This window comes from Chelon labrosus (genome assembly GCF_963514085.1).
Source record: "Chelon labrosus genome assembly, chromosome: 12".
Classification (NCBI taxonomy): Eukaryota; Metazoa; Chordata; class Actinopteri; order Mugiliformes; family Mugilidae; genus Chelon; species Chelon labrosus.
The window spans coordinates 4,117,729-4,133,740 of record NC_140345.1 but is presented as its reverse complement, the minus strand read 5'-3'; the positions used below and the strand labels follow the sequence as shown (position 1 = coordinate 4,133,740).

Here is a 16,012-nt window from a genome sequence, read left to right as displayed (position 1 = left end):
ACCAAGTAAATACTGGGCCAGTATCGCCGATACCGATACTGATATCGATACTTTTTAATAATTAAGGTGGATGCACCATCAATCTGAATCAATCTAAATCTGAATGAATTCTCATGACATTTTAAGTGTTTTTGTGATTTGCTGTTTGGATTATTAATCAGTTAAAGTCCAGTACAAAATTTGGTTTGTAAGTAAATACAAAATACTTTATCACAATAAAAGTTTTTGTTCAGAAACAACACAAAATGATCACTTGAGGACAAATAAAAACAAATTATCTTTCAGGCAGAGTGTTCATAAACTACAATAAAAACTAAATCTCTCCCTTCATTGAACTTCTTTCTGGATTTTTTTTTCTTAAATAAACAAAGTGCAGAAAATTATCACTCCACAACAAATATTATAAATAATGTAAGGAAGTGTTTAGGAAGTACAATACAATACAAAAATAAGACAACATTTCTCTCCTTTAGTGCACTTTTTTTCTTCTCTTCAGCGATCTGTAGGGTCCAAGTGGGCGGGGATTTTAAATATTTCCATATGCTTTTACAAGTATGTTGCGTTACCACTGTATCTTACCACCTTTTTACAAATAATACAACTTGCTATCGTTTCATTTTCGGCCCGAAAATATAACCAAACAGCCAGGGCCGGAGTGGGACTCATTTTCAGCCCTGGAGTTTCATGCCTCAGACCGGCCCACTGTTACGACCTATTATATTAAAATAATGTAATTATAACTTTACATGTTAAGCCTACAATAGCGCACTGTTCTCTAAAGCCTTGTAATTCTGTGTATGTTTTCTAAAATAACTCCAATTCAGTGGAAGTAATGGTTGCTTCACAATGTGGATTTATTTCAACATTAGTGCAAATCTCCACCATTATTCTTTGCAACACAACATCCTTTTCAACAAATTAAATTTGAAAAAATAAAAAAAGGGTTGCACTCTGTAATAACTTTATAATCAGAACTTAGATTTCACAAATACAACATCAGCATGTCCTTTTCTGCAAAATCAAATATCAAGCAAATTAGTGTTCACAGATATCTAATCCTTAAACATGAAAGAATAAAATAAGTATTGCACTGTTCTCTGCAAGTTTGTTATTCACAGTATAACATAACTTTCTAATGATGCCATTATCTTTTTTTCCTCTGCACAAGAATAGTTCAAAGAAACATGGCCAACCAAGACCAAGTTTGTGGCCAGTTATGTGGCGTCGCATCATACTATTATATAAATGATGTAACGTTAGGTTAGACAGGCTATATGTTACAACGCCACGCAATTCATTGACTTGATAGGCTAATTAATTAACTTGAACGGTGCAGGTAAAGTTGCATTTTGTTCAGCATCTTGTCTTACCCGTTTCATCATCCTCATTGGTCGTTTCAGACCGCGAGCACGTTTTATTGAAAAAGATGCCGATTTTTGCACATTTGGCTGCATCTGTCTCCTTTTCTCTTTTTAATTCTCGCTTTTTCTGCGCCACCCTTGCTCTTTTTATTTTCCATTTTGCAAACTCCCTTGCACTTCTGGTGCTGGAGCCAGGCTCCAAACACCACTGACAGTGTGCGGTGTTCACACTGCAAAAAAAACAAAAGGAAAAGAGCTGCAAGTGGAGACGGCCCAGCGACAGCGGTAACAGCATACACATACCCACTCAGTGCCATGACTGAACACCGGCCCAAAATAAATAAATAAATAAAAATAATAATTGAACACCGGCCCTCGCGGCCCGAAAGTCAGACCGGCCCACCGGGAATTGTCCCGGTCCTCCCGATTAGCCACTCCGGGCCTGAACTCAAGACTGACAATCTAAACAGACCAGCTGTCATCCTGTTTAAATCTTTAGATTTTATATGAAGAGCCTTCAAAACATGAAATACAGATGGATTAACATACCAAAGTCCCAGTATGCAGATTATGCAGAGGACATTGACACTGATGGAAACACCAGCAACAGCCCAGGGAAGGACTCCACTGCAACATCCATGATGTGTCACCAGAGCTACCGTTAGAAAGATTCAGTTAAAATTCGGGATGCACCGAAAATATTCGGCCGAAAACCGAAAATGTACTTTCGGGCCATTATCGCCGAAACAACACGGCCGAAACAGGACTTTGTGGTGATGATGCAGGCAACAACCGCAGCAATTTTCAGCCGAAAATGGCCCTAAAGTGCATTTTCAGTTAAAATCTCAGGGTATATATTTATTTTCTACTACATCCAGTCTGAGTAATGTATTCTGCTCTTTGCTGAATATGCCCTGAAATAAAAGGAGAAGTCTGAACAGGCCTCTAAAGCAGTGAGCACTAAGCACATGTCATGTTTTATCTGATGCAGTTCTTAGAAATAAAACATTATTTACATTCTGTTAGTGACAAGTTATACTGAGTTCACCTTCTTGCTCTGTTTTGATGCTGATATATTACAGTGTTAAGATGAAGAGGGAGTTAACAAATCAGAAGAACTTCTCAAAACTTAAATTAAACAGACTATATAACTTTTTCAATTCAGAAATATTTCTAAATCATCTCAGTGTTGCCTAAGAACACTGCAGAGCAGTGAGTGCTTCAGAATTCAGTTTCAAATGCCTCTCATCACAATTAAGACCATCCTCTTATATCTTTTACCAGAAATAAAAGAGGACCAAGCTTTGACTGTTTTAGCTCCAACACAACAGAACTGCTGCCATCTCACTGTCAGGTCAGCTGAGTTGGAACCAGATTAAAAAACAACAACAAAAATCCCTACCTACTGATTTTATTTATATTTATTTCATTTCTAATATTGTTTAGTGAATCTATATATATAAAAATGTAGAATGCATACGAACTACATATAAGATACACACAATAGAACAATCTGTCTCTTTTCTTCTTGTCTGTACAGTGACCAACGTCTAAAACAGGAACTAACAACACTATGGTGAGCAGTCTACAGTGGTATGTTCCTGTTTTAACAGCATCTTTTTTCTTTTTCTCTTTTTTATGTACTTACATATCACGTTCACATTGACTTTCTCCATCAGGGTGTTGTTCAGGTGTTTTGCTGTGCAGATGTACTGTCCAGAATCTTCTCTTGTCACATTAGAGATGAACAAAGTGTCCGTTTCATTGTTGTTCTGCAGATTAGTTCCTGTTACAGTTTGAATGGATGGTTCAGAATATTTAGTCCATGTGATAAATGATGGAGGGAAACTATCGACACTGCAGGTCACATTCAGAGACTCTCCCTCCTTCACACTTCTGTCTCCTGTGATTTGAATTTCCTTCACATCTATGAAACAAAACAACATATAACTTGTTCATAGACCTTCCCAAAACGTATTAGTGGCATACAAGAAGATAGCTGATACTGTAAAATACAGCAGAGTGGATAAAAGTACTCACAGTTCATAGTCAAAGTCAAAGTCTCCTCTGTAGTTGCTCCACCTGTGAAGCTGACCTTACAGGTGATACTGGTGCCGTGGTGTTCAGCTGAAGAGTTAAAGGTCAAAGTTGAGCTGTGTCTCTGTGTGACAGCAGTCACATTCTCAGTCTGGTAAGCAGTGATGTTTCCTCTGAGGAGAGAGTCATCCTCTGCTGCTCCTCTCCACATCCAGGTGATTGTAGGAACAGATCCAGAGCAGAGACCAGGAGCAGTGCAGGTCAGTGTGGTCTGCTGTCCCTCTGTCAGTGGAGGAATCATCACTGTGGGCTTCTGACTGAGACCTAGTGGAAATACAGTGTACTAATTGAATCAGGTAGACACACTTCATGCTTCAAGGAGACAAGAAAACACCATCTATACACTACATGATTGTTGTTGCTGTAGCTTTTCATACCTTTAACAGAGACAGTTGATCTTGGAGAGTATGTAAATCCACTTGTCCTCCCATTCAGGTATCCATTAACTCTGAGCTGATATGATCCAGAATCAGACTCATTGAGATCATTAATCATGATGCTGCAGTTTCTCTGACTCACATCAGGCTCTAAAGATGACACTCGTCCTTTGAATCCAGACTGAACGTTTGACTCATCGTAACTGTTTGTTTTACTGGAGATGAATATGATGTCATAATCATCACATCTGTCTTTTGATGGATCACATTTGTACCACACTATAGAGGAGGGTGTAAAGCTATAACCAGTAGTGAAAGAACATGGTATCACAACACAGAGTCCAGCCTCTGCTGTTATGGTTCCCTCACTGAGACTAACACAGTAGTCATGTGTGTTAGTCTGATATGAGCCACAGTGTTGTTTTAATCCAGTTGATGAGTCTGTTAATACAAATGAGAAGACAAAAACAAGGACAGACAATATTTAGTTATTGCTAATAACCATGTTATCTGATAAGTGATGGAAATGATAGAAGCTGCTTATTGGTGTTAAACACATATCACACCATCACAGTTTCTTAAGCCATAATACACATGAGAAAGAAAATGACAACAGATGACAGTACTGCAGCTAAATGCTGGTAGGTTGATGGTGACAAAAACATACTTGTGATTCAAAAGAAAACACTGTCAAATCAAATGTTTAATCTTAGCAGCATTACAAGATGACCAAGGAGAAGATACATACCTGTGTCAGCACTGCTGCCTCTCACAGAGAAAAGCAGAGTCACCCAGAAGAGAACAAACATCCTGAGTTGATGCTTGACACGTTCAGTCTCTTCCTCCACAGGACAAACTTTAATGCAGCAAATGTAGTAAACATGGAGAAATAGAACCAAAGGAAAGTCCACGGTTGATGCCACACATACCACAAAGGATGTTGCACCTTCTGTTAGTCCGTTGTTACGATATTAACACATTTTAGTTCTATAGCAAGGCTCTTTGTTATCTCTGTTCTTGAAGCAGCTCAGCTTTACTAGAATGATATTAACAACAACACAAAAATAACAGAAATCCAATATGTCTCCAATGTCTCAAATCTCAGCCATATTGTCCAGTTGTAGGCCACCTGAATCATTTAATAAACACAACAACTGTGACTAGTTCAGACTATCTTCAGTCCACTCAGTCCTCTTTGTTCAACACAGTTAACTCTTTTAAAAAGACATTTTAAACCCATATTAAATGTGGTTTTACCTCCTTTGTCTTGTTCCTGTTCTCTCTTCTTGTCACAGTGACAAGAAGAGAGTGTTCTTCCTCTCTTTTCAGTTTTTTCCCCCGTTATGCAATAACACGGTTTCAGGAAGTTTCTTGATGCACAACTGAGGAGTATTCCTCCACCACAGCGACCAATCACCAATCATCCTCCACAAAGACAGACCAGCTTTTCTATTGTTGTGATTTTGTATCACATTATATAATTTATATAGTTAAAACAAAACTTGACTGAATAATGAAGTTTAAAAAAGATAAAAGGAAAACTGTTCTGTTTACTATTTCCACTTATTTAAAAAAAAAAAAAAAAAAAAAAAAACTCCATGACTGAGGTAATATGAAACTTTCCGTAAAAGGAAGTACCGTCAATCATGTTATCTTGGGAAACTAACAAAGCAGTTACTTAAGAGACTATGTGTGATGGGTATCTTATTTAAAATCTCTTCAATGTTTCTCAACTCGTACAACATTGCTGCAATGTGTAGCCCAGATGGCAAAAAACACAATTAGATGAGACCAATGAAAGAAGAGAGAGAGTATTTATTTTTATTTTACATCTGCAAAGTTTTAAATGTCCTATTGTACTGCTCTGGTGCTATTTTTATGTTGTTTCTCAGTGTGCTAACAAAAGCACTGGTGGTACTAAAGTCTATGGGACTGAGCTTATTTGAGTAATGGTGCAATGTTTTTGAACATGTATACTGTGTTACTTTATGCCGATGTATATAAAAGGAAAGTTGATAATTTTCTATCGCAAATTTAAAGAAGTAATTTGATAATTCACATGATTGAGTGGAATTACATTTTATTTTCAAGCTACTGCAGGAATTTCATTTCAACTTAAAGTGACTAGGAGGGTAATTTTTGGTGCAGTCTCTCGTACTACTATTCCTCTGAGGAATAATTAAGCACACTTCTTGATACCTCTGAAAACAACTCAGTATGTGTATTTACTGTTATTTTATTTGCATGATGTTATCCTGGTTTTGAAACAGATATGATATATTTTGAATGTTAATGGTTACTTATCATAAGTATTATTGAATCACTGTTCATGTGAACAGTAACACATGTGAGTCCTTGAATGTTCAGTCCTCATATTTGAACTTTCTGAAAGGTTTAATGTTGTACAACTGAAACTGAAGATTTGAGATTTGATAAGATTGAAGATATATTTATGAGGGTTAGTGCAATATGTCGCAATTTTGACATTTAAACCTTTAATGATGTATCTGAGAATAGAGTGTAATAGATATGACCTTGTAGGTCAGGTTTTTGGAGAGGACGGGGAAATTCGAGGAACAGGACATGATCCCGATTGCGTCAGATTGCGAGCCAAGACCTCTGAAGAAAAGACAAGGAGATACACATGTACACACTCACACACACATATATTCGCATCACACTCCCATTAACATTTAATATCAGGTGCACCTGCAACAATTTTCAGTTTTTAAAGGGCCCCAACGGACACTCTTATTTCATTTTTCGTGTGCACACTTTTTGTTTCTGGTCATTTGGGTCATTATTTTATATTTTTGTATAAATTGAACATTTTTCTTTATTCGCTGTAAAAATACAAGAGTTGCTACTCAACGTTTATTCCTCTGTCTGATTCATTATTGTCGTTCAGTGTATTGGCTCCTAACGAATATGGTGCCTTCTAATTCTGGCAGTGGTCTTATTACTTACTAGTAATTATCGTTATTATCCTGTAATTCATTTTTATATCACTAAAATTGGTTATAAATGTCTCTGATGACATGTGATGCTGGATAATATTTCCATAAATCTGAAGCAAATAACCATGTATTAAAAAAGCACCCTTTAGACAGCTGAAGAGTAGATCTAAATACAAGCTACTTTCAGCATTGCCCCATTTCAGCTGCATTGGCCTCTTTGAAAACACTTCTGCATATCTGTGTGTTTTCTGATCTCTGTTATGAACGCTCTGTTTCTCAGTGCTAAGTTTCTCAGCAATGTAAATATAGGGCCAGCTTGTTGAGACACTGTCCTAAAACTCACTGCTATTGGCAGTATCTCTGAAAACCTCCCATTTGTAACTGAGGTGTTAAACTGTGACTATTTTAGCAAAGAAACAGGAAACAGTTTGGTCATAACCATTTACTATAGTCCGGTAGCTGACGTCACCCTGTACCAGCAATCACAACACCGCCATATTGGCAGGAAAGCCCGCTTTTCGAATTACTATTCGGTTGACAACTGGAAGCAACTAACGTGTCCTTGTATCAGTTACATCCAAAAATGGTCGACAGTTGTTGTGCCCCAGGATGCCAGGGGGGTATTCCAGAAAGGAGGTTTAACAAACACTGAGATAAAACTTAACCTCTGGGTTGTCTGAACCTGAGGCGACTAAACCCGAGCTGTCGGTTCCAAAACACCGGTTAGCAATCAGTTCAATCAACCCCGTATTGGTTAACCTAGAGTTGTGCGCGTTCACGGCGAAGTTATAAAGGCATCATCTATTGAGAGTTGAAACCATGAGTAAAAATGGCAAAGCGCAGAGCAGCCTATTTTTCTGAAGCGGAGCAGCAAGTTCTGCTCGAGGCGTACGAGGAGGAAAGAGCCATAATCACGAAAAAAAGCAATACTTGCGCGTCTGCCAAGGAACGAGACCTTGCTTGGCAGAGAATTGCCGACCGCGTAAATGCGTAAGTTCAGTATTAACTGCTTTGTATGAGACTTTCTTATACTATAGACTACCTACATCACTTATCCAGTATTATATTCTTGAATTGCCATATTGCAACAAGGTACATTCATTTCAAAGCCAATAGGAAGAAAGCAGAGGAGAGGAAGACCGGTTCTGGGCCAGCGGTGTCCCCCCTCACCCCTGTGGAGGAGTTGGTGATCAGTATCAATCGAGGGCGTCCGATGATGGAGGGGATTCCTGGGGGCACGTCATCGGAGCCCTCAACCTCCCAGGAGGAGCAACATGAACTAATGCAATGTATTTTCCCTAATAGGCCTACGCCTAAATCACGTATGTCTAATTTGTGTAGCCTTGCATGTTCGAAAATAACCAATTTATGAACTTCTCAGTTGAAGGTGGAGTGCTGTCACTGGTGGAGCCGGCCCCCCCCCCCACCACCACAAATGATACTGCTCCTACTGCTGTAAGTCGTTATTTAATAGTCAGTGTTATATGGCCTATTAGCCTACTTCAGCCCCCAGCCAATATTACCATTCATATAAATAATAGGAGGATGAAGAGACATTATCAGCAGTCATGGAGGAACCACCCATGTCTGCAGAGGTATGTTTTGACATGATCAAATTATTTATGGAACCTAACATTCAGTGCTCACATAAATGCCAACTGGAAATGTACCTCTTACAGACCGTGGCTGCGGTGGAGGATCCGGCGCCGAGTAGGCCTAATGAATACAAAAACGTAAGAAATAACCATAGTTGGTCAACCATAATTGGTCTAAACATGCATAACTAGCTCGAATGCTGAACATGACTGGGATGTATTTCAGATGTCTGCAAAGGAACTGTATCGAGTCCATCTCCAACGCCAAATTGCAAAGGCAGATTTGGAGATGGAATACCTCAAATTAAAGATCGAGGTAAAGAAATGGGCTGTGCAGAGACTAGAGCATAGTTCCTTCATGTTTTCTGTCAGTGCATGAGAACATTGGATCAGAACATTTGCTCTATAATGAAGTGTTTTCTCTTTTCAGGCCATGAAACACGCAATGGGCAAATAAATGTGTGAAACAGTCTTACGTGCATTTTTTTAAAATTTTTAGTTGAAGTGATTGTGACAGATTTCATCACGCATTCTTTGACCATCTCTGATGTCAAGTTGCTGAATGTGTTCCTCGGGTATCTGCTCCTCAATAGCAGGAACTAATTCATTGCGCAACGTTGCAATGTTGTGCAATATGGCACACGCAACAATCACATCGCATGCCCTTTCAGGACTGACCCTTAGCCGACGCAGGCACTGAAACCTCTCCTTGAGAATCCCGAATGTCATTTCGATTTTAACTCGGGTTCTGCTGTGGGCCACATTGAATCTGGCTTGCGGTCCAGGATCCGGATCAGGGTACGGGGTGATGAGTGTCGGAAGGCATGGGTATCCTCTATCCCCCAGAAGATACCCATCAAATTCCCCTGTAATTGCACATATAACATTAAGTTAGAGCCTACGCATTAATTAGCCTGAAGTGGATCTGATAATATTTGCATAACATAACGCACCCCGTTGAAATCTGTTGCTCAAATTAGATTCCCGGTACATCCTGGCATCGTGTACTGACCCTGGCCATTTCGCCTCCACGTTTGTGATAAGGCATGATGCATCACATATCATCTGGCAATTAGTAAAATTAAATGTGTTTTAAACATCAACACCATTAACAGAGCGTCAAAAAATAAAAGTGGCCTAGCCTATCCATTAGCTACACCTACTTGGACGTTTATGCTGTGGAAACCTTTCCTATTCACATAATCTGCCTCGTTTGTGGAAGGCGCTTTAATAGGCACTTGCGTCCCATCAATGCAGCCAATGATGTTTGGAAAGCCTGAAATAGCCAATGCCCATTAACTGAAAGCTCACCAGCAAAGATAGTTTCGGTGCAAATTTGGAAAACTTATAAGTGATGCTGACCTGCCAGTTGATGAAACTCCACTTTGATGATCCTCGTAGGTTTGTGGCCAGGAAAATGAATGAAGTTGCGCAGGAACCGTTTTAGCGCAAGGCAAACTTTACGCACCGCCCGACAAACAGTTGCTTTGCCGATATGCTCTGCGTCTCCCACATCGTACAAAAAACTCCCGCTTGCAAAAAAACGGAGAGCGATGCACATCGTCTGGAGAGAATTGAGAGCGAATCCACGATGCGTAACGTTCGAAATGTGGGGATGGAGAATGTTGTTTAAATATATTAAAGATTCCGCAGAAAAACGGTAGCGCTCTCGCAAAAACTCATTAGGAAAAGAAAGGATATCAAGTCGTGGTCTTATCACCCTCTCACGGTGAATAGCCCGAATGATTTGTGCTTCAATGTCAATTGGATCTTCCTCAGAAGGAAACGCCATTGTGTGACAAGTGTGGAAACAGCGGCCTGGCTGAACGTGCACTTAAATACCCGAACATAACCTGAACAAAACCTACCCCTACCAGGTTAAGTTCAGAGCCTATGTTACTATAGTTACTTACATAGCCTGATCATTTTTGAGCGTTCTGGAACCGAAATCCCAGGTTTACCGCTAACTCTGGGTTTACATACCCAGTTAAGTTCAGAGCCTATGTTACTATAGTTACTTACATAGCCTGATCATATTTGAGCGTTCTGGAACTAAAATCCCAGGTTTACCGCTAACTCTGGGTTAACATACCCAGTTAAGCCAGTAAACCTGCTTTCTGGAATACCCCCAGAAGAGTCAGGGATAAGCAAAGGGGGAATCCTTTAATAGGATTCCCAAAGGTCCCGCAAAACGGCAGATGTGGATTACTGCAATAAAACGCTCAAGAAGCAGGCATGAAAAAATGGAGAGGTGGGATCCCTCAAGGAACGGATTTCGCTTGTGTAGCAATCAATTTATATCAGGTACAGAATCCAGCGTTTTCCAAGTGTAATAATAATAATAATAATAATAATAATAATACATTTTATTTATAGGCACCTTTCAAAGCACCGAAGGTCACCGTACAGGTAAAACAGGGTTTAAAATACATAACAGACATCAAAAGCATTTAACAAACTACAACTATATGACACTAAAAGATAAGATAAAAAGATAAAAGATTTGGTTTAAAAAATAAAAAATAAATAAAAATCTGGAGAGAGTGACAGGGAGGGTATGCTTGCAGAAAAAGGTGGGTTTTGAGATGGGATTTGAAAATAGCCAAAGTGTCAGTGTTGCGGAGGTTGGGTGGAAGGGAATTCCAGAGGCGGGGGTCGGAACGGCTGAAGGCTCTGGACCCCATGGTGATCATGCGGGCAGGAGGGATGGTGAGGCTGATGGATGATGATGATCTAAGAGTCCGGCTGGGTGTGTTGATGTGGAGAAGTTCTGTCAGACAAGGAGGGGCGAGGTTGTGGAGGGCTTTGAATGTTAAGAGCAGGATTTTATAGGTGATGCGGTGTGTGATAGGAAGCCAGTGAAGCTGCTGGAGAACAGGGGTGATGTGATGAGAAGAAGGGGTCCTGGTGATAATCCGGGCAGCAGCATTTTGTACAAGCTGTAGTCTACGGAGGGACTTGAGGGGGAGACCAGTGAGAAGTGAGTTGCAGTAATCCAGGCGGGAGGTGACGAGGAAAGGTAGAGCTGGGTGTCGTCCGCATAGCAGTGAAAGTGAATATTGTATTTATGGAATACGTGACCAAGGGGGAGGAGGTAAATGATGAAGAGGACTGGACCGAGGACAGAACCTTGTGGTACACCAGAGGAGATGGGAGATGGCTGGGATGCGAAAGTGTAGTGTCTTGTATATTTAGCATGTTTTTAACACATGTCCAACATATTTCTTTACATAAAGGCAAGTTAGGCAGAAAGCCATGAGGGCTGAGGGGTCAAAAGAGCCTCTGTCTGACAATCATCAGTCCATCACATCTGATGAGAACACAAACGTCCTCAGTCAACGGCACAATGCAACACAGTCCTCAGATCTCACTCATTATATCATTCATGTTGGAGTACACTGCTTCTTCTTCCCTCTTCTGTTTCTCTGGGACATAATGTTTTATCTCCCCATCCTCCTCCATCATCACCTCCACATCCTCTTCCATCATCATCTCCTCCTCCTCCTCCTCCTCCTCGTTGCCCTCCAACATTTCTCTTTCCTCTCCTCCATCATCTCGCCTTTCCTCCTGTACTTCTTTCTTGATTTCAGCATATTCAGTCTCTGTGCTTTCTTGCTTCCTTGTGGACTCCCTGGGACGTCTTTTCAACAGGGAGAAATCAATGCTGGCGTACTCCACGTCTTTTGGCTCACTGTTGAGTTCCAGTGCTGCTTTCTCTGCTGCCACATCACCATTCTCAGTTCCTCCTCGGGTGTGGGTCAGATCATCTCCTGCTGCTTGACCATTATATATCTGTCAGGTACAAAGAAAATGATATGTCTCATGCAGCATCTGCAACAAGCACAACACTGTGCAACTTGTCTCTATTTATAATATTGCCAACCATTTTTTTTCTGAGTCCTGGCCATATTTGATTCCTCCAGGCTTTAATTGGTGTATTTATATACTGAACAAAAATATAAACGCAGCACTTTTGTTTTTGCTCCCATTTTTCATGAGATGAACTCAAAGATCTAAAACATTTTCTATATACACAAAATAACCATTTCTCTCAAATATTGTTCACAAATCTGTCTAAATCTGTGATAGTGAGCACTTCTCCTTTGCCGAGATGATCCATCCCACCTCACAGGTGTGGCATATCAAGATGCTGATAAGACAGCATGATTATTGCACAGGTGTGCCTTAGGCTGGCCACAATAAAAGGCCACTCTGAAATGTTCAGTTTTATCACACAGCACAATGCCACAGATGTCGCAAGTGTTGAGGGAGCGTGCAATTGGCATGCTGACAGCAGGAATGTCCACCAGAGCTGTTGCCCGTGAATTGAATGTTCATTTCTCTACCATAAGCCGTCTCCAAAGGCGTTTCAGAGAATTTGGCAGTACATCCAACCGTCCTCACAACCGCAGACCACGTGTAACCACCAGGACCTCCACATCCAGCATGTTCACCTCCAAGATCGTCTGAGACCAGCCACTCGGACAGCTTCTGCAACAATCAGTTTGCATAACCAAAGAATTTCTGCACAAACTGTCAGAAACCGTCTCAGGGAAGCTCATCTGCATGCTCGTCGTCCTCATCGGGGTCTCGACCTGACTCCAGTTCGTCATCTTGACCGACTTGAGTGGGCAAATGCACACATTCGATGGCGTCTGGCACGTTGGAGAGGTGTTCTCTTCACAGATGAATCCTGGTTTTCACTGTTCAGGGCAGATGGCAGACAGCGTGTGTGGCGTCGTGTGGGTGAGCGGTTTTCTGATGTCAATGTTGTGGATCGAGTGGCCCATGGTGGCGGTGGGGTTATGGTATGGGCAGGCGTACGTTATGGACGACAAACACATGTGCATTTTATTGATGGCATTGTGAATGCACAGAGATACCGTGACGAGATCCTGCGGCCCATTGTTGTGCCATTCATCCACGAGCATCACCTCATGTTGCAGCATGATAATGCACGGCCCCATGTTGCAAGGATCTGTACACAATCCCTGGAAGCTGAAAACATCCCAGTTCTTGTATGGCCAGCATACTCACCGGACATGTCACCCATTGAGCATGTTTGGGATGCTCTGGATCGGCGTATACGACAGCGTGTTCCAGTTCCTGCCAATATCTAGCAACTTTGCACAGCCATTGAAGAGGAGTGGACCAACATTCCACAGGCCACAATCAACAACCTGATCAACTCTATGCGAAGGAGATGTGTTGCACTGCGTGAGGCAAATGGTGGTCGTACCAGATACTGACTGGTTTTCTGACTCCCCCCAGACCCCCCCCCAATAAAACCAAATTGAACATTTCAGAGTGGCCTTTTATTGTGGCCAGCCTAAGGGACACCTGTGTAATATTCATGCTGTCTAATCATCATCTTGATATGCCACACCTGTGAGGTGGGATGGATCATCTCGGCAAAGGAGAAGTGCTCACTATCACAGATTTAGACAGATTTGTGAACAATATTTGAGAGAAATGGTTATTTTGTGTATATAGAAAATGTTTAGATCTTTGAAAAATGGGAGCAAAAACAAAAGTGTTGCGTTTATATTTTTGTTCAGTGTAAAATGAGCTTGAAGCAAGACTTGACTTGTGCATCTGCTTTTTTACACCATTACTAAGCGGTGGTAAGATAAAGGCAGCTGGGTACAAGGTGGATACCTGCACATAGGCACTCTGTGAACAAATATTGTAATCATCATTTCTTACAGTATGCCTTGTTAACAACAGATGGACTGCACAGATGTTACATGCACAGTATTGGCAACATCCATATTTCTGAATACCTTTATGCCATTTTTTATTGATTCAATTTTCCTTTCATCTCATCTTTAGGGCTTTCATGGCACAAATTAAACTTAATGTGGGCAGCAGCCTGATGGCATTTAATCCTCCAGGCTTCTGTAATCACTGCTCCTCCTTGTGGACAGATGGAGCATTGCAACACATGACACCAAGGAGGAGATGCAAGTTGGGCCATTCTATACATTACCACAAGGGATATCATTAAAGTCACGGCCTCAAGGTTGAACTACCGCAAGTCTGGATTGGCCCTGTCATGGACCTTTACAGACAAGCCAGCAATTCAGTGGCTGTAATTGTATGAGGTTTAGTCTGAGCTGCATTGCAAAACCACAAAAAAGGGAAGTCTGCCTGTTAAGAGACGTGATAGCATATTCAGTATTGAATCTCACACTTATCCAAGATTTAATGTCCATGTACTACATTGAGGTTAAGGGGATTTGTTCTCCAAGCAGAATAGCTGTTACTCAGACTCAGAGATTTAAGGGTAACTAAAATAAAAGCCAATTATAACGAAGTTTTCTAAAATGTTAAGTAATATTACAAATATAACAATGATATGATCAATGGAAAACTGATTAAAACCTGTGAGAAACAAAGTAGTTCATAAACAGGTACGTGGACTATCTAAAACGATGTAATATTGGAGACAGTTCTGTTGTCCACTAATATTTTAACAGTTATATAAAATGCTAGCTGAATGAACAAAGGTACCAGTGGATTGTGTTGACTGGTCTCCATCTCCAAAGTCTTATCCAACTTTCCAGAGTTCTTTGGTTTTCTTCTGGAGAAAAACAAACATAGGTCTGTTTGTCAGTAAAGTTACATTTATGTTTAAATGTTATCCACAAATAAAATGGATGAAGGGAAATAATGGTGTACCTGTAGTATTGATTAACCAAACAGCAAATGACTGCAGAGAGAAGTACCCCAATCATAAAGGCAATGATGACTTCAAGCATTGATAATATTTTTTGATCTTTTCTGGGTTGAACTGCAATCAGGAAGAGCAAAGGAAATGAAAATAGACATACTATGTCTAAAGCAGAGGTTAAAAGTAGCAGAAGTGTTTTAGCCAAGAACACGTACCGTCTTGTTTGGACAAGTTTGTTTGGATGGTGAGTTTTCTTTTTACTTTCCCATTTCTATTGCTGCTGACACATTCTACAACAGTGTAACCATGGTGTTTTACAGTTAGGGTGACCGTGCTGTTGACTGTGTGATTTGACACAGTGGTAATGACAGAGTACTCAGTGTGGTTCTCCAGCAGGGGCCATTCAATGGTTGGTATGGGGAACCCCTCACTGATACACACACAGGTCAGGACCTCTGACTGATTCACACATACAGAGTCATTCTGGATCTTTGGAAACCCTGTGAACACATGAACACAATCACAGGACAAAATGGGTAAGCTGCACAATAACTGTCATGCAGTGACTTCAAGAATATTAGTACTGTCTACTTACGAGTCACAGTCACATCAGCATATAAAGTCTCGGTTGTGTCCAGGTGTTTTGCTGTGCAGATGTACTGTCCAGAATCTTCAGTTGTCACATTAGAGATGATTAGTGAAGCTGATCCAGTGTTGTTGTGCAGGTTTGTGTTGGAACTAAGTTTAGTCCAAGTAATAAGAGACGGAGGTAAACTATCAACACTGCAGGTCAGATTCAGAGTCTCTCCTTCCTCAACAGTTCTATCCCCAGTTATTTGAGGTGTTCTTTTATCTGTGGAGAAAATGTTATATTTTAGTTACAGTTGCCGTATTATTGTTAAGATAAAGTGGGAAATAACAAATCAGAAGAACTTTTAAAAATTAAAATAAA

General features: G+C 40.6%; 1 protein-coding gene across 1 annotated transcript; it reads right to left on the bottom strand.

The window, feature by feature from the left end:
* Window positions 1-2,891: 2,891 nt before the first annotated feature.
* On the bottom strand, window positions 2,892-13,354 carry LOC311497492 (sialic acid-binding Ig-like lectin 6; the record flags this gene model as incomplete). Its single annotated transcript, XM_084557813.1, has 4 exons — window positions 2,892-3,288; window positions 3,402-3,741; window positions 11,961-12,179; window positions 13,271-13,354. 4 exons carry the CDS (start codon window positions 13,352-13,354, stop codon window positions 2,933-2,935), a joined length of 999 nt encoding a protein of 332 aa, XP_084413939.1. The 3' UTR covers window positions 2,892-2,932.
* Window positions 13,355-16,012: the final 2,658 nt, after the last annotated feature.